Raw genomic sequence first — 19511 nt, forward strand, 5'->3', positions numbered from 1 at the left:
GAAAGTCAGCTTGAGCCCGTTTAGAGTCTATTGAATTCCGAAGGACGGCTTTGTGAGCGAAGCAATTCATAGGTCTCATGTGCGGTGCAACTGTACTGTGCGCTGCTTTCATCTGTGATTGGAAAGAGGGTATGGAGCACCTGTTGGGAGGATTTGTATTGATTGGCAGTCTGATTGTTTTCAACTGTGCACAGCTGTGAGCAGGCAGAAAATGCCCCAAAAAATAAAGACAAGCATCCGATGGTATAAATTTTTTATGAGCAGGCTTTGATAATTGAGGTATGCTGTGGCGTAATCTGTCATATGGTGGCAGCTTGGCTCGGCTTTTGAAAGAATGAATGCCTGCTCCTCATGGCCATTTCTGACTACCTGGTTAAAGAGGTATGTAGTGCATAAGCCATACACAGTAGAGGTCTACTTTCGGATTATATAGGACATGGCGGTTATGACGTCCTCTGTAGCTGAGGAAAAACGTATAGCTCTTATGTTGATGTCTAAAGCCTTGTTAGGTAAGCTGCTCTGTAATCATAGACAACCTTTTGGTTGTATTATTTGTTAAGCCTGTAATATGAAGAGCCTGAGCTCTCCATTACATTGTTCTTTACCTGCATGCGACTTGAAACCCTCTGAGGCTCCTCATTATTGTGCCTACTGTGGCATCTCCATGTTGCCTGGTTGACCTTTATTCGAACTTCGCCCGTGGATACTAAGACTAGCTGCAGGGAGATCTTGTGCCATTATGAGGACTCGCACGTGATACCCACTCGCCCAAGGCATTGAAAAGATAGAGGCGATCCGAGAAAGTTTGAAAGCATGCAGCCTGCCTGCCTCCTGCTGTTATCGGTCCCCGCTGTTTCAGCATCGACGCAATTTGAAAAAAAAAAAAGGCTTGCCATCGCGCTGGTCGCATCTTCTCGCGATAAGGCGATAACGACATGGAACGTAATCTGCTTTTGTCTTTTCTTATCTCTTGGCTCTTTCCCTTTCTTGTCGGGCATTACCGCTATCTACTCCATCTTACCTCTCCTCAAGCCTAGATAGAGCCTAATGTAGAAGACGCGGTTCGTTCTGCAAACGGGAGAGAGGGAGGTCTTTATGGAGGAGAACGCGGGCGGAATATCTCGACTTTTTATGGCGCACCGCGACCACTGCTCGCAGTAAAACGGGCGCGTTGAGAACGTTGTGCGGACGGTGGAGAAAAACAGGCGGTTGCTATACCGGACGTGTAAATAACAAGAGCGCAAGCGTCCGTTCACAACAGGACTGGGAAGGAGACCCACGGAAAAACCGGCGAATCTTGCTTCAACAGAGTCGGGCCACCAGATCGACGAGTCAGTATCGTCAAGATTGTTCCATTGGATGAAGAGCCGAAAGCGGCCCACAGTCACTCCAGCAGACTTCCGGATCTCCACGGGTGGTCTACTGTGGTTCCAAAGAAAAGGGAGAACTCGTTTTGTCAAAACTGTTATCGCAGACTCGTCAGATCGCGGTGGTACAGTGTCGGGCGTGAGTCGCCAACGGACCGATACAGTTGACCGTCGAGCCTCTTGACGTCTCTGCAGCTGTGGGAAGGGCGCACGTAATCGGGAACTGTGCTCCAATTTCCTCGGGAAACAAGACGCTGCAGATGTTCTGCTGGTAACCGACGTTCAAGCATACCCTACCACAGCGGATGAATAGTGACGTCAATGGACTGTGTTGAAAGGCATACAAGCGTTGTGCAGTTCCGGATGTGCTACATCCGGGGGTGACGAGCTGGAGAAATCGAGTTGGCGTTTGGTGTAGTAGGATCCTTGAGCTCTTCTACTAGGAATTCATCCTCGGTCGGACTTGTGAACAGGACGTTTGCGTGAAGTCTGGTGCTTGCCTTTGAAGAGACGTGCCACGGCCCGTCTTACCAGAATTGATTCGCTAAGCTGGAGGGAGACGGGACTTGGGTATCACGGATTAATTGATTTTGGAGATAACGGGAATAGTGACAATGGGGCAGGTCGGTTCGCGGAGAGTAATCAAGGAGGTGGCGCGTAGCGTCCAGGCTGCCAGGATGAGCCACTGCCGGTCACCGTCTGCGGCAGCCTATTCCACGAGCGCTCAGCAGGAGATTGGCGTCCTTGGAGTTCCACTTCACCACGGTCAGGTAAGGCCTTGGAAGAGTACGTACGATTCCAGCTAAGACCTATCTTACGCCAATTCGGCTCGTTGATTCGATCGACGAGGTCGTCGTCTGCCAGTAGACGTATGGCGATCACTGAAACAAAAGGTTTGGTAAAAAATGGGTAATTGCCGCTAAACGGGAGGCAAAACAGAAGAAGAGGACAACACAGGCGCTGATCTTCTGTTTTGCCTTCTTCCTAACGGTATTACTACACCAACTGGTCCAAATTAATACGCTTGTGCAGTTTAATAGCGGCTCGATTCTAATGTGATGGCATTAATTGCCCTTGCAATCATTTTAGAAACCTTTTCTTACTTTCAGTGTGATTGACTTCCTATATCGCGTTTATTTTTCTTGATGCAAACTAGCTTATAGTCCCGCGAGGATATTCGCCTTTTGCGGGCGGCGTCCTTAGTAACCAGGAGGCCATGGGCCCTGGCCGTTCGCAGCGCCCTGCCCAACAGCATGAGCTGGATCTCGGGGTTGCGACTGGTTAGCCGGGCCTCCCACTACTATGTGGTAGTTTCTTTACGTAATGTGAAATGTCGTAGCTATTCTCCAGGCGGATTTGCGCCTTTGTTTTTCGTGCAACAAATGCTCTTATACGTTGGTTTGAAACGGGGAATAAAGGAAAATATTAAAAAAAAGTCGCTGCAACTTTGTACGGGACGAGCCCGCCACATTAGATTGATTTAAACGATTCTTCCGAGACTAGAACTTGAGATGGTGAAAGCCGTTAAAAAGAACTTAACGGGTTTGTTTGCTGTTGTAGGCACGCTCTCAAACGTATATAAAAATAATAGAACAATTTCACAGTAACATTTTCTTCCAGCACAGGCGTTTAGAAAGGTACGTTTCTTGAAATTAAAAGACCCCGATAAAGGCTGTCCCGTTCAGTTTAACATTTTCGCCTGTCCCTGGAGTGTGTACCATAGACTCTTTGAAAATGGCTGTATGAAGCCTGTGTATTTTTAACACGGCAAGCGTAGAGTGGTAGGAAACTCTCTGCAGTGTGTTTCACATGAAGGCTGTGAGCAATTTTTTTTTTAAATAGGCTTTTAAAGTCGGAGCTTTTTTCGGCGTAGCATTGTCAGCGGTGTATATAGTAAATTAGAATACAGCTAAAAATGTTCTAGGCTGTTTAACAAATTTTGAATAAACTTTTTAATGCCGTTAGACTCGGTATTTGTTGAGAGGCCTTGCAGCTCACCGTAAGTAATATTCATATCAGTTTTCAGAATTTCATGAATGCGATTCTTGTCGCCGCTGCACCGCAAGCAATTTTGGGCCACACGTATTGCCTAAACTGAAACCACATGACCAGAGAGAGCGGTAGCCACGGCCTACGAGCGCGCATCACAAATCGGCGCGCCTGTCACGTGCTCGCCGCCCCTGTCGGGTTCTGCGAAAAGAGCAAGTGAGCTCACTGCGCTTCGAAATGGCCTGATGCCTTCTTTCAGAGTCCCTTATTCACGTAATTAGTTTTTTGGCTGGGGGAAGAAAAAGTCAAATCGACGAGGTGACTGTGTAATTATTTCTACACTCTAAACACAAATGCGTCTATACGGGAGTAAAAACGGACTTCGCTGTCTTACTCCTTTTTTACTCCTTTCTGTTTAGAGTTTACGCCAAAGAACATTACCTCGAAAAGGTGTATATACAGAGGAAAATAATTCCTTTGTGATTATGTTCAAACTCCAGAGAACAAAAGGGAGTAAAAGTTACCTTCAAGCGCGGCCCTGATACTTCGCTCCGCGTCCTCCCCGTGACGAGAATACTTAAGACTGCTGTGTGGGATCATTGCTAGTTTTTAACCTTTAAAGTGCACTCCAAGGAATTTAAGTTTAACTGTGCGCTCTCGTATACTCCACAAGTTTTTCTGGCAATGCAACCAAGCCTAGAACAGATAGAAACGCCCTTTATTTCTACTCATTAGAATATAGTCATCACTTGCGGTTAATAGCCTTCGCTTAAAACACAACATCAACGTTACAGAGTCGCGGCAAAGCCAGCTGTATTGAGTGCAGCGATATTTTTAGGTAATTGCCGACTTACCTTTTTAAGCAGTACGTCGCCTAATTTGCTTTCGTTTCTCTAATAACGTGTGCTGCAGCTCTGCGAAAAGAAAATCAACGTGTGCACACGGTTATCGGAAGGAAGTGCAAAATAATTAATAGCATCAATTATATATGTGACAAGGAGGCATTTATTTTTCGTGTGACATTCTTCAAATGTTAGAAAATTGAGCACTTGGCATAAAGCAATGTCTAACGCCGCGTTATATAGCACTTCAGAATACGAACGCGTGAGCAGTTTATGTCCTTCGTTCACCTGCGAGTGCGTGTCACCTTAATGACCAGAAGAGCTAAATTTTAGGTTAGTTTTCGCTTAGATTTAAGTACCGCGCCCTCTATAGCTTAAAGCCTGCAATGTCACGCAGCGAATGAATCTATATGCCGCAATTATTCGACGACAAAATTAAACGTGAGCTTTTGTTCTATTATCTGCTGCCAGTGTCGAACACGTAATTGAAGATGGTCGCTTGCACGTAATTGCATGTCAGAGCCATTTTCTGTGAAACTATTTTTTTTTTTCTCTTTCCATACGTGATGTCGTCGACAGCGAAAGCTGGGTGTTGAGGATGCGCCAAAGCTCCTGCGCGAGGCAAAACTGCTGGATCAAATCAGGGGCCTCGGTAAGTAGTGCGACGCGAATGACGCACATGCGCACACGCACACATGATGGAATTTTCACTTGCATGAAGCAGTATGGTACACTCTACTGTTTGACCGCAGCGGTGACCAAGTGGTAGAGCATCCGCCTCGCATGCGGGAGGTGCAGGGTTCGATCCCCAGTACCGCCGGGTACCCACCGGTGATACAATGGGTACAAGCTTTCCCCTGGTCTGGTGCTCGGCTTCTTTAGGGTGAAATGCTTGAGAAAAACCCCACCTTGAGTAGTCGAAAGCACCTTGTTCCATGGCGCTCTTTGGCCACAGATGCCCTTGCGCCATAAAAATCCATCATCATCACTCTGCTGTATACGCCTATATAGGATTAAAAAGGGAGTAAGGTTTCCTCTCGCGCACTCTCCTTTAAGAATAGGGTCTGCTTCCCGAGCTCCGGAGTAAATTTATATCACTAAATACACGGAATGCTTACTCTCGGCAACGGGGGTATATTTCCACTGCAAATCGTAGTAAGCTGATGCAGCCAACAATGGGAAGAGGCTTTTAGACGTGATACCGAAGGTCTAGAGGTTAGGAAATGGAGGAGACTGAAACATCGGTCAAAATCATCCTAACTGCTAGTATGTTTTTAAGAGGGAATGTGTTTCCGTTGCCAAACGTAAGTATTCCGTTTTTTTATTGGTGGAATCTAGCCCAGGGCTTCGGCAGCATACCGTTCCCTAAAAGGGAGTGCTCTAGAGGACAGGGTACTTTCTTTTTGCTCTTTTCGTGTTAAGAGTGTAGGCACTAGCGTAGAACACGCATGGTGTGTTTTGACGCCATTGCGAAAGCAGCGCAGGTAAGGACAGCATCCGATAGTCAGGGGTTGCCCTAAAGGATTGAAAAATAATTAAGCCCTGCCTACACCGCTAAAAGCACAGTAGGCTTAAACCAACGTCGAATGAAAATCAACATATCCAAGGGAAGAGAGTCGTATTTTTGTAGACCCCAAGGTGAAAATATGTCAAGAGGGAAGAGATGCTACGTGAGCAGCGAAACCACACTGCTGGGGAGCGAGCCCGGGCAGGCTCCCTGAATCTGCCCTGGGACCAGATGGATCGGGTCCGATGCAGGAAAGGAAATTTACTCTCAGGAGCGGGCTATGGGCATTTGAATGAGAGCGGGGACAGCGTGGGATTTCGAAATTGATCCTGATGGAGTCTAGCTCCTTTTCAGGTCTCCGTATACAGAACGACCACCCGCCGTTTTCCAAATAAGCATTTTCTTACACTCCAGCCTTTAATTTAATTCGGCATGTTTGGGGCTGGTTGCAGCACTCGACCAGATCATTAATTTGTTTACAGCCACGCTGAGTGCAGTCTGCCACGATGGGTGCGCATGAAGTAATGTGTGTGGCGTCGTTCTCGCGCATACTGTGGTTTCGCCAAGCGGCATGCAGCTCAAGCAAGAAAAAAAGGGAGAGGCAGGACAAACGCTTTGGGAGCCTCTTCTCCACTAGAATGTACTTCGCGCTTTACCCCCTCCAGAGTTCTGAATCAAATTACCGGACCGCAACAAACAACTAGGCCCATCGGTATTACTTACTGCAGACATCCTCTTTTTTTTTTATAGCGGTAGCTGTTAGGGGCACTTTCCCGGTTTTGCGCCGTTTGCATAACAGGAAGGAGTGTGAGGGAGAAAGGGAGGGAGAGCGAAGCAATTTCTCGGCGCTACGCTCATTGGTCAGCATGCAGTGACGTCACACATGGCGGCACTGCAACGCGCAACATTGAGTGGTGAGGACAGAGTGATGTACGCGTTCTGTACCAGCGAGGAACACAGTAATCAATAAATGATATTATATATGCACCGCCACAAACAGCTGTCGCTGAATCTTGCATTACGCAATGGTAACAACCCTATGGTTTTTTTGCCTCCTTCATTCCTTCCAAATTGCAACCTCTTCCTCTGCTTACGGTTGCGTTGTATCTGTGGGGATGCATGCGCCTTCATTTGAATAATCAGGCCAAGAAGTAAGGTAGAAAGGGGCACAGATGCCGTCACTCGGCAACACGTTTGTATGCTGGAGCACGCCGTGCTCTCTGCCTCCGCTACTTTCTCTTCCGCGTTTTCCTCCTCCCCTGCTTCGAGCTGTTGGCAATGATTTGTGTTGCTGTCTGTCAGAGTGCGTGTGGCGGCGGCTGAAGTAAAATTCAAAACTGGATACACGCGAAAGCGCGATGAACGCCGAGACGCTACCGCGTGACGCCGCGCAGTGCCACCACCGTCACAACGTGCGGCGAAACTGGCGTACGTGGCTGCAGTAATGGCGGTACGCTTAGCTGTTTTCGGCTGAGTCCGCGCTCGTGTCTGGTGTAATCCGTGGCATAATAATTCCACGAAAAGCGCTAATGTTATCATCCTTTTGCAGGTTACACGGTGAAGGACTTCGGTGACGTGCGCGTCGAAGGTGAAAAGGATGTCAACGAAAACAACATGCTCGAGTCGGACATTGTGGGAAAGACCAACAAGAACGTGAGTGCGAAATCCCCATACTAAGCTTCGTCGTTCCCCGGGGTATGATAGTTGTTACCCCACCTCTCACCTCAGTGACTACAAGCAATCCCGGGCAAGGTTGAATCGCGTGACCGCAGAGATTGTGCATCATTAGAGAGTTTTAGCATAACGTAGGCGTACTAACACAGACGCGTGTACTGGATTACCGGACGCCTCCTGTGAACGCACACTGGCAAGGATGGAGCCAGATGGAGCAACTCCGTATGCGTTGCCGGCGTCCGCTAATCTGGTATACGTCTATACGCTAGTTCGTCTCCGGTATGCTAAAACTCTCTATTATCGAGGACGCCCACTGCTTATTTGGGGAATGTTTATTTTGGAGAAAGTCCAGTAGGCGGCTATCGCTGCGGAGCGTGCGCCGGTACGAAAGCACGTCTGTCTTTCTCTGTACGGGACCAGGTGGTGCGTCCCGTACAGAGAAAGGCAGACGTATGTGGATACACGTGGCATATACCCGTTTTGTCCGCAGCGAATATCAATAAGATCACCAGTAGTTCAGCACAGTTACTTCGGTGTCGTTACCTTGTGCGCCTGCCCAGATCCGCGACGCCGTAGCCGAAGTGCTTCGGTCGGGCCGCGTGTCGCTGAACCTGGGCGGAGACCACAGCTTCTCCATCGGCACGGTGACCGGCCACGCCCTGGCCACGCACTCCGACGTGGCCGTCATCTGGGTGGACGCGCACGCCGACATCAACACGCCCAGCTCCTCCGAATCAGGTATTCCCCAGTCACACAAGTTCTAGAAAAAACTTCCAGTCGAAAGCCGGGCATATGCCGCCGCCTGTTCCTAGAGGTTATAGCCGACGATGGCGACATCAATCAACAATGCAGTTAGTTTTATCTGTGCGTCCTGCAATGTCTTGTTCTTGGGCCATGAGCATCCTGGGCAGTTTGACTACTCCTAGTCACTTTGATGGCGCGGGCAGAGACAATCTATTTCTGTTCCTTTATATAGACTCAAAACCATACCTTACTATACCATTTTGCAAGGGACATGGCAGCCAACGCTTTGTACCAAATAGGGTAGATGATTCTGATGCAGGAGCCCTATGGGGTGTTTCTCAACTGGCAGATCAAATAGCTTTGTTCCTGGCACACGTCTGGTACGTCACGTGACAGTTGCTCCGGAAAACAGCCTCAGTTCACTGCGGTGCAGGCCATATATGTCTGTGTCAGTTGGTACAACCCTCAACTGTATAGTAACGAACGGCTTCCTCTCCCATTTTTCCGTCCTCATTGTCTCAGCTTACACTAAGATGTCCCAAGATTAACGTACGCCTTCATGAAAGGGACGGCAGTTTTTCTCATTGCTGGCATACATATTGCCAAGAAAGATCGGAAATGTTCGTGGGCGGTGCCTTATCTGAGGTTTTTTCGGCGTAATAAACCCCGAGCATTGGACGTGAGGAAGGCTTCGACACTGGGCTCATAATAGTTGAAATGTGCTCGTATTGCACTAACAGCGCTTATTTTTCATTTGCTCGCCGCCAGAATGCGGGCAGAAAAATGAAAATAGAATTGATAGAGTATGATAATTGTGTGATTAATCTACAAAGGACGACCCAAGGAGGCAAAACAGGTTTTTTTATTTTGTTTTCTAAGTTTAAAACACTGAGATATTCGGTATCGGAATGGATGCAGTGTCGGTGTCATTGCTCCTGGACTTTGTCCCCGAATGGTAAAAGACCGGGACTCCGTTCAGGCTATGTAAAGAATTCAAAGGGGACGGTTTGCAGCCATACCAGGTGGAAGCGATTGCGTTAAGCCTCGCGGGTTTTTTTTTTCTCTCGTGACAGGCAACATCCACGGCATGCCCGTCTCCTTCCTCCTCTACGAGATGGCACCGTACGTGGTGAAGCCCAAGGCCTTCGAGTGGGTGCAGCCTTGGTGAGTGGCAAACAGGTCACGTGCGCGCCTATGCGTGCTATACCAGGCCGCGCTAGGGGTTCACTTCGCAGAGCTGTAAAAGCGGACAACGCTGCTGAACGCGTGGTGCGCCAAAGCACAGGTTTATGTGGCTTACTGCGAACACATTTTCATGACTGAGCACTAGCCTGGTAACAGAAGCAGACATTGTATACTGTTCACGTTACATGTCTCTCCCTGTATAAGGACCACCTCTCCTCACGGAGCCCGGTATGAGAGTTTGCTGTTGTAATATTGGAAGCTTGCTCTTCAAATTATCGGGAAAGTGCTGGTTTAATAAATGGATGCGCCTGTGGGCAAGCCGTAGAAGGTACGCGTCAAAGTTGAAAGGTATATAGTCTCCGCGAGTGAGGAGATTTGTGTCTTTATTTCGGAGAGGCCTGGAAGGTTTTCTTCTGGCTTTTTGTCGGCGCACCCGACATCATCAAGACGTTGAATAAACGAATTGAATTATGATGTGCTCTTAGTATTTCAGTACAACGAATTTCTGATCGAAAAGCACTGTAGAAGAATAAACGGAAGTAAAAAAAAGACTTAAGCTGCTGAATAACGAACAAGAGGAAAAAAGTGACGCTAGCCACTCTTTGACGCGGGATTCAGCGACAGCAAATAAGGTGTTGTTCTATTTCACGATATTTTGAGGTAGAGAACCGCCTGGAGAGTTCCCGTGGTATACATCCTCCGGTTGCGCTTTCTCACTCTCTCTCCGTCCCCTCCTCCTTCCACGTTAAACACCCCCCCGGGAGGTTTCGCTCGTAACCGCCCGCTGGTTACGCATTCCTCCGCTCACGTCACACCGTCGCCCTTTTACGTTAGGTGGTTACCACGGCAAAGCACTCACCGGTTACTACTGCTACGGCGACGCGAAACCCAACGATGGGCTGTTAATAGCCCTTGCTGTAAAAGATACAGTGTTGATACACGTCAAAGCTTGTGAATCGATATGAGGTAAACAACAACGACGACTCGATCTGCTGAAGTACAAGCCACAAAAAACGCTTTGGTGCCGCCTTGTGGCGCTGATCCGCACACTTTTTTTTTCTGGCAGAGTTAGGTGTATTCTTGCGCATGACATGCCGGCTACCTCCGGTGGCATCGACGCATGACTGTTCTAGAGCAGTGAATAGCCGTCTTCTTTCTTCTCTTTTTAAATCTGGCAATCTGTACGCACTACAAAGCAACGGAGAATTGCTATCTGGATGGCTTATCTTCGTTATGTGGAGGCGTTTCGAAACGCCGCCCCATTGAGTCTGCATGCCTCCGTTATCATCTACAGATACGAACGAGTCGGCAGACGGCTGCACATTTTTGGCGCGCCCAGCTGATGTGGCGTGCCGATAGGGAGTTGTCTCCAATTGCGATAAGCGATTGTTTTAGCAAGCCGATATCGCTTTTTTTTTCGAGTGCCTGTGCTGATGGATGAGGATGTAAGCGCGAGGTAATGTCATACCCACTTCAGCTAGCAAGACAATCACTACTGACCTCGAGCTTTTAAGCCTTCTATTTAATAAAATAAATTCCTTTTTTAAACGGTTCAGCTCTATTTCACCTTATTATACTTTCGTTTCCAAGCGTTTTTGCTCTGCGTATAAAATAAGGGGCTGAACAAGATACAGTGAAGACAAAGACGCTTTCCCTCATTGGCAGGCAGTCCCATCGCCATGGCGAGATATTTTGCCACAGATCCAATACCGTCCAATGCTTCGGTGTATCCCCCATCACGAGTGTCAGGGGCATTCAGTGTTCCTAAAACGCAGTCCTGTACGCTTGTGTTGGAAGACATCGGGCGATCTTCAGGAGCGGCCGTTGCCTGACGGCGCCCCAAGTGCCACGCGAGCGGTAAAATTCAATTGCAGCGTTAGTCTTAGGCTTATGCAGGGACGCGGACCGTCACTTTGTCCCCATGACCGTCCATGACAAGGTCTTCGGTCTATACCACTTGTTGCGCTGCTTCGACGGTTATATCCGACATTGCAGCAGAGTCGGCCAGCTCGTGAACTGTGACGTGATCATTGACGTGGACGCTAAGCCTTGACGTGAACCTTGTGGACTTCTTCGATAGCCATGGCAAGCTCTAGTACTTCATGTACCTTTACTTCGACAGTTACTTCTAGCGTTACGACGACGGTTACCGCAACGTCAAATACGTCTCCAAACGGGGCTTCGAATGGGGACCAGAGAGCTAGTTCGAATACCACTTCAAACTCCGTTTCAAGCACTGTTTCAGCGACAAATCAGGACAAGGCTTTAGCAACGGCTTCGAATCCGACCTGTGCTGGAAGTACGGGGATGCCCTGGACCGCTTCTTGGAGTGCCACGTTCAACTCACCTCATGATGGAAATTCTGCCGCGTCCAGCTGGACGACATCTTGGAACTCTTCCTCTGGTCCTTCGGGTGCTTCTACGGGCACAACGTTTACTACGACATCTAGCTTTACCTTTCACGCTGGCACTGCTTTCGAACCAGAACAAAGGCAGGAGATCGTGTCTGACGAAGCAAAACAGCTGCATCATAGCGACCTGTGAACTGTCATCGTATGTTTGAAACAATGCGCATGTGTGAATGCGAATGTGACTCGCAAATAATTCTTTCTTTTCTTCTGTATCTTTGTCATGGTTGTTGTGGTAACCTGTGAGTTTTCCTTTTGCTAGTTGCAAAGGTTGCTTCATTGAAAGCTGCTGTATCTATGCATTTTTTCATTTTCCTCGTTATCGTGTTGCAATTAATTTTGTGCCATATCAACTTTTTTCTTTTAATCTCCGAAACATCTTTCGTCCGCACTACTGCTGTCCGTGTTTCAGCTGAGACACGCACGCACTTGCTGCACCTCAGTTTAGAGTTTGCGTGTTCTGAGCGTGTTTCTGAGCAGCGTGTGTTTCTGACGGGGTACTTGGGTAGGAGTGCTGCACGCATGACCATGCGTTATGCGTACGGCCGTCGCTCATCCGCGCATGTAAACAATTATTTTGATGAAAGGGCGCAGTAACTGCCTCACTTCTCGGCGGACACCTTAACCGTGCCGTGAGGGAAGAGATGAGAAGGGCTAAGAGAAGGGAGCAAGAAAGAGGTGCCGTAGTGGATGCCTCCAGAATAATTTCGACCACCTGGGGATCTTTAACGTGCGCTGACATCGCACAGCACACGGGCGCCTTTTGCGTTCCGCCTCCATAGAAACGTGGTCGCCGCTGCAGGGATCGAACCCGCGTCCTCTAGTTCAGCATCCGAGCGCTCCAACCACTGAGCCACTGCGGCGGATCGTGTGGCGAGACAGGCGCAGTAAGGGAGAGGAGTGGGTTGAGAGGGGGAAAGGGTGAAAGCGCGGAAACTGCTCGCTCGCTCGAGATATCTACTTCCTAGCGGCCGTATAGAAGAGCTCGGATGCAAGGGTATGACACACCACGAACTTACCGAACACTATAAATTACATAGAAGGATATTTCCACCCCCAGATCGGTCTCTCTGCAATAATGAGGCGCGCATTTGGAGGCGGTTACAAGCTGGATATAACATCTGCCCAGTCTGGGTCTACCTGACACAGATCGGGCATGAAAAAGATTCAAAATGTAGAAATTGCGGTGAAAGGGGCACTCTTCATCACATAATTTGGGAATGCGCCGATTCCCCGAGCGCCGGCTTAAACATCAACAGTAGAGAAGCCTGGGAAGTTTCGCTGCGGAGCGAGGACCCCGCCGTCCAGCAGCAGGCCGCCCGCCTGGCGGCTGAGGCCGTGAAGAAACAATTCACTTAGTCTGCGGAGCATCCCCTCCACACACGCGTCTCAGCAAGGTTTGTTGCTGGGCGAGTTGGTTGGGGTACATCTTGAGAACACAGCGCTTGCAGACAAAGGACCAGAACAAGAAGGACACACACCTGCGCAGGTGTGTGTCCTTCTTGTTCTGGTCCTTTGTCTGCAAGCGCTGTGTTCTCAAGACGCGTCTCAGGCCTGCGTGCCGGGATCGGGGATTTGGGGGCTCCTTCTCGGTGGACAATAAGGATTTCATTCATTTCATTTCTGACGACGGTGACACCATGATTTCGTGAAACGTCACTCACGCAGTTGTCGCTGTAAAAATATAAATTCGCAAAAATGGCGTCATTCCTCAGCGCAGACGTAATGCTCACATCTGCTGGCACAAGTCCTGTTGGCCATTCTGTTTTTAAATAAATTGGTTTTTGTGGATAGGAAACAGCGCATCTTTCTCACATATCGGCGGACGCCTGAAGCGCGCCGTAAGGGAATGGATAGAGGAGGGACTGAGAGAAGAAAGGAAGAGGTGCCGTAGTGGAGGGCTCCGGAATAATTTTGACCACCTGGGGATCTTTAACGTGCACTGACAGCGCACAGCACACGGGCGCCTTAGCGTTTACTTTTCTGTTTTGAGGCCAGCGGAACTCTGCGAATACATGCACAGCGTAACTAGATGGGGTGAGAAGACGTGAATGGCCGTAATTTTGTTGCCAGTCCTGAAACAGAAAAGTGTTGACTAGGAGGTAGAACGCAATTGTGTTCTTGTTGAGCCCACGTGTACGCGTCCATCCTTGCTGTTTGCAGTGTCCACAAGGAGAACTTCGCCTATATAGCCCTAAGGGACGTCGACAGCTACGAGCGGTGAGTGCGGCGCGGCGAATTCACTAGTGTGTTGCGTGTGTTCGTAAGTTCATGGCTCACAGGCCTACCCTGAAGCTTTTGAACATGATATGATGGTGATGGTACTTAAGGACATATGAGTGGCCAGCCTGTTTGTGTTGTGAAGTCTGGCACATTAACTGGTCTGCATTTTGAAAATGTGCCGATCGTCGTCGATCGTTTCACCTGGGATAGTGAAACAGACGGCTCAGTGTGCGCGGAAGTGAGCCAACCCACTTCCGAGCACACTTCCGCGCACACTGAGCCCTCCGGCATCCGACACCAGATGGCAGTGACAGCGCTTCCGTTTGGTATATCCTTTCGAAAATGACCGCCGCGGTACGTGCTCGGATTACGGTAACTGATGAGATAAATTCTGGCACTAACTGACTGTGTTTGCAAGCTATAGGTAGTCAATATGAAGTCGACGCGCCAATACTGAATCTCAATAACTCGAAGGAAACCGGGAATTCATTCGAATTAAGCGGAGCATGACTGGTAGACGTGACGCTGCCCGGATTAGAGCGTCAGTTCGTATAAACCGGAAATTCGAATTAAGCGAGATTGCATCGCATTCTTGAGACGCGTGGTAGCTTTGTGTTTCTAGCAATGTAACTTCGCGTAAGCGTACAGATGCTGCTGCGCTTGTAAGGTTAGCTTTCAGAAGTCACATATTCATTCTGTGAAAGTAGTATCGTGTTCGCTTATTCTGTCGGTTGAGCTAAGCTCCAGTGACACTCGACTCGTTCGCGGATATCATCCTAGCTAAATAGGGCGTCGACAGGTTGTATAGGGCCAGATTCACATAGCTATATATCCGCAGCTAAAGTTCGTGATGGCCCCTTCCTGCGCGTTATGCAATTACAAAAACCAGCGAAGATGCAGTGGTAACTGGTCGCCGCCCTGGATATCATCGTTGACGATATAGCGCTTGCGTTGGCCAGCCACAACTTTGTGCGCACGAGCACTGTCGGGAATGCGTCTTTTTCACGAGATGTGGCGCCTTCTGGAGAGCGCGCGAAAACTGAAACAGACACACGTGGGAAAGACAAGCGCGATTCGGTTTCACGAGGCACGTACTGCGCCTTGCGAAGTGGCAAGTGTTTGCTTGACAACTGCCGCCATCTGCCGTTCGTGTCTGTCGCTAACATGAACTGCGAATGCGTATGGACTTCTGTATGGACTGTATGGACAGTGTATGGACTTCTGTTCACTAAGTTTACAGAGTGTCTGTAGATAATATTTGTGGACATGCAGTCTACGTATATGTCCTTACATTAGCAAACGTTTGTATACAGATTATTTGCCAACAAGACTTGTGGACTGTCTGCATACAGTCTGTAGAAATGCAGTTTTCAGTACAGACTCCTGATGCCGCCCATAACAGACAGTCTGTCGATTTATGGTCTACGCTGACTGCGGCTCTGTTTCCTACGAAGCGCTGCGCGGTTTGTTGGCTTTTAATAACAGGTGCCGACACCGCGCGAGGCGCCTGTGAGTTAATACGTTGATGCCGCCACATGACGCAGGTACTTCATCGACCAGCTGGGCATAACGGTCTACGATATGGCCGAGATCGATCGCCTCGGCATACGAAATGTCGTCCAGAGGATACTCAACAAAATCAACCCGACGTGAGTGGACGTGCCTCTGCGTTTTCAAAGATTTACGGACTGCGCAGACGAGCTCTCTTTTTAATAGAAAGCAGTTCTCTGCGTCTGACTTCGGCGAAAGGCAGTGAGATTTAGTTCTGTAAGCAAAAATTTCCTTAATCAAATAATCCCTCTTTGAGGGAACTTTTGCCGGCGTTATTTTACTGTATTTTAACATTAATTCTTGCTGTTTATCATCTGGGGTTTTATAAAATAGGGGGAGAAATCCGTTTCCCCGCTTTTTCGCAGTTTACAGTTCCAACCGCCGACCCACATCAAGACCGCGAGTGCTGAGCGCAAGCCGCAAGTGCACAAAGGGCATTTATTGCTAACAACACCGTCTAGAAACAAAATGCGCTATAGTGAATTGAGGACATCCGACTCACCAGTAGGGTTAGGTGCGGGTTTTGGCAGGGAAGTACGCTCGGAGGCCGGACGGGACGAGCTCGCGCGCGATAGACTCCCGCGAGGCTTCGTCCCGCTTGCGGAGAGCGGAGCCGCGCCGAAACGTCCACACGCGATGACTTCCTGAGGCCGAAAACGATGGGTTCCTAACGCCGTCGCACACGTTGCTCGTGCTAGCCAGGCTTGCTCCCTAGGCGCCCTTCGTCAGTAGTTAGTGTAACTATTGGGAGGACGCTCAGTCGCGGGGAACCTGTACGTGAGGGGGCGGCGCTTTAGTTGAGCACCCACAGTCGGCAGTAATGAAGGGCAATGTGCAGGAATTTTCCAGTATTATTCGTTGCACGTGTCTGTTTCTTTTCTGAACTCAGTCACGTAATTCAAGCAGGAGTAACCGTTTATAAAGTTGGCCGCCTTCATCACCTATGGCTACCTGTTAAAATAATGAAAAAAAAAATGTTCAGACACGGTGGCTCAGTAACTTTGGCGATCGGCTGCTGATCTCAAGCTCGCGGGTTCCGTACCGGCCGCGTGTACCGTATTTCGATGGAGGAGGAATGCAGAGAAGCCCGTGTGCTGAGTGACGGCAGCGCACGTTAATGAACCCCAGGTGATCTAAACTGACCCGGAGCCCTCCGCTATACGGTGTCCCTCATGGCCTCATGTGTCGCTTCGGGGCGTTAATACATAGAACTGCCGCGTATCGTCGCCATTGCCTAGTTTTTTGTTTTCCATTTTATTTTCGGTGTGTTTGCGACTTCTCTCTCCTTTTCCAGGGGCACAAAATCTCTTCACGTTAGCTTCGACATCGACTCCCTTGACAAGATGGTAGCACCGAGTACAGGAACGCCCGGTAAGCGATTTGCGCCTCCGAAAGTGTGCGCTAATCCGAACTGTACGTATATGTAAGAGCAAACACTGTAATAAGGAACGCGCGGGTATGTGCCGATGTGCACTGGTCGCGCGCCTGGGGCTGTTTTAAGGACTGGAGGCACTGGATAACTGAATCTGTAAAGGAACGATCCAGGAAGTTCTGGGCGTCACTTTGTTGCTTTTAATGTGCTTTCTGAATCGCAAATCTTTACCAGAGCGAAATCGCCGGCAACCTTGAATAAGCTCGCATTAACACTTCACCGATATCACAATGGCCACCATTTTATTGTACATTGTGTTCAGCGAAAGGCCGCTAGCGTGCCTAATGCGCTTATCGTCATCTGCTCCGGCCCGCAGCGCTGAAGCTATGCAATGTAAAACAAATTGATGCCCTTGACGTCACGTGAATACCTCGTACTCACTATTTGGCCCATAGTGGTCTTAATATGAATAACGAGCTGACTGGGTACGTACAACAGTAGACATCGAACCTCACCTTTCCATTTGTTTATTTCGTTTTAGTTATGGGAGGTCTTACTCTCCGAGAAGGATTGGTCATCGCGGAAGAAGTCAGCAATTCAGGTGAGAATGCGTGCCTGCGGTTGCCTCTCCATGGAATCCCTTTTACAAGATTTCGCACAGAAGGCGCGAACTTTTTAACGCGAAAGCATGATATCTGGTTGTGTCGCGTCAGCAAAAAGTGTCCGCAAATTTTGCCCGCAAGATTATGTCGTTCTGTGGAGATACATGGGCAAAAGCTTGGTATTGTGTTAGGTAGTTGTGAGTACATCTTGAAATGGGAAAAGTTTGGTTGATGAATTATAATTAGTTGATTAATTAAATTGAATTAATGAAAATAATGTTGTGTCTGTAGCAGGCTTTGTGTGACTGATTCGATGAGAAACGATGTAAATGCGTCAGAAGGCTTACTATAACAATAAAATAGGAAACAATAATAAAAGAATTGAAAATAAAGAAAAATAAATAAAACAAAAATAAACAAAATATTAAGTAACACAAAAATAAAAATGAAAATGGAGGGAGAAAGAGGAAAAGGGAAAGGCTTTCGCGTTTCCGCTCTTAAGCAAACTTAGCGCAATCCTGTAATTTCTTCTCTTATGCGGCATGAAGTTCCTTTTGGCGAAAATCGGGACCTAGGTACCTAAAATGAAACAGTTTGTTTTGTTTTTTTTTTTTTGCCTTCTTAGCTGTGCGTTGGTTTTGCATTCAATTGTGTTTCCTCGACAAAGTGATCCGTCAGCTAGTTACGCTATAGCGACGCGTGACTCCGTTTCGAACGACGACTTTGCCTCCGCTCCAGGTCAGCTCAAGGTGCTGGACCTTGCCGAGGTGAACCTTCGCCTGGGCTCCAAGGAGGACGCCGAGCGGACTCTCGACTGCAGCCTGAAGCTGGTGGACGCGTTCTTCGGCAGCCAGCGCAAGGGAAACCTGCCCCTGCGCGTGGACGAGAAGATAGTCGGGGTACAGGACGAGTTCCCAGCGGGCCGGCACAAACCGAAGGCCGTGTGAACGCCCTGCCACCCTTATTCGGAGCGTACACCGACATGTGGAGCTGATGTGGTCGAAGCATCTCTCTCCACTTTGGGGTTAAGGTTAGAAGAGACCAGCAGTCTCCACCTTTCTTGGCTGCATACGCTGGAAGACACATATATGCCTTTCCTCTGAAGAGAACGCTCTGGCTGCCCTACTAAATGTGTACCTTCAAGAGCTGTAAAGTTTTACGCCGCAGACGATATATATGGAACGGAAACGTTAATAAACCGTGTACAGACTTATCTATAGCCTTGTTTAAATGAACCCGGCAGCGGCGGGTCGAGTCGAGTTGAGCAAGGTCAACCCAACTCGATGACTGTTTACATGAACTCGATAATAGCGAGTCGACTCTCGCGGCGCGCCCTGCAAGGCGCGGCCACACGAGTAGTAAATCGGCGCCCGCTTCTTTTCTCCTCCGCAGAACATGCTTTCCCCAAGTGTGAAAGAGGATTAAGTGTATTTGCGGAAGAGGCTGCGAGTCAACCCACCCTATGCAGTCGGGCTGGCCCAGCCCGACTCGACGGTCGCTTAGTTCGACCCCCTATAGCGTATACATGAGCCCGACAACCGGTTTTCAGCCCGACAGCCTACTACACCCGACTTTTGTCGGGCTGATGTAAACCCCCAGTATGTCGCATAAACTATCTAAACTATCGCACAAACTATCAATTCGGCTATCGCCGTCAGTTCTCGACCCCGGGGATAGGTAGGCAAAAAGGTTGGTAGTATTTACGAGCGTCAGTGGGGACGGGGCGAACTCTTCCCATCTTAGCAACTATAGCCCTGTGCTTGTCCTAGCACGAAGTTTGTGTTCATGTCTGGTTACACTGTCAAATGTGCCCAAGACACATGTTTCACCAGCTTCTGTAGACGATGAAAAGCCCTTTTTTACTGCGTCAGTCGTGCCTAACGACACGTACTATAGTATACGGTGATGCACTTTAGTGCGTCTGCCCTGCAATACGCAACCGGCCTTAGCTGCCAGAACGCGTTGCAAGAAGTACTACCTCGCTGCGCGCCTCCTCTAATCCTGGTAACCCTTACTAGAGGTGCACATTGCTGAGAGGTACATCAAA

The 19511-nt window shown here is 48.8% G+C and overlaps 1 protein-coding gene across 1 annotated transcript; it reads left to right on the top strand.

Annotated features, from left to right (window-relative positions):
* Positions 1–1265: 1265 nt before the first annotated feature.
* arg (arginase) lies at positions 1266–18676 on the top strand. Its single transcript, XM_077666649.1, has 10 exons — positions 1266–2137; positions 4778–4850; positions 7255–7358; positions 7940–8117; positions 9197–9287; positions 13880–13936; positions 15484–15588; positions 16785–16861; positions 17404–17463; positions 18203–18676. The coding sequence occupies exons 1-10, from the start codon at positions 1982–1984 to the stop codon at positions 18409–18411; spliced, it is 1110 nt and encodes a 369-aa protein (XP_077522775.1). The 5' UTR covers positions 1266–1981; the 3' UTR covers positions 18412–18676.
* The last annotated feature ends 835 nt before the right edge of the window (positions 18677–19511 follow it).

Source organism: Amblyomma americanum, chromosome 5 (genome assembly GCF_052857255.1).
Source record: "Amblyomma americanum isolate KBUSLIRL-KWMA chromosome 5, ASM5285725v1, whole genome shotgun sequence".
NCBI lineage: Eukaryota > Metazoa > Arthropoda > Arachnida > Ixodida > Ixodidae > Amblyomma > Amblyomma americanum.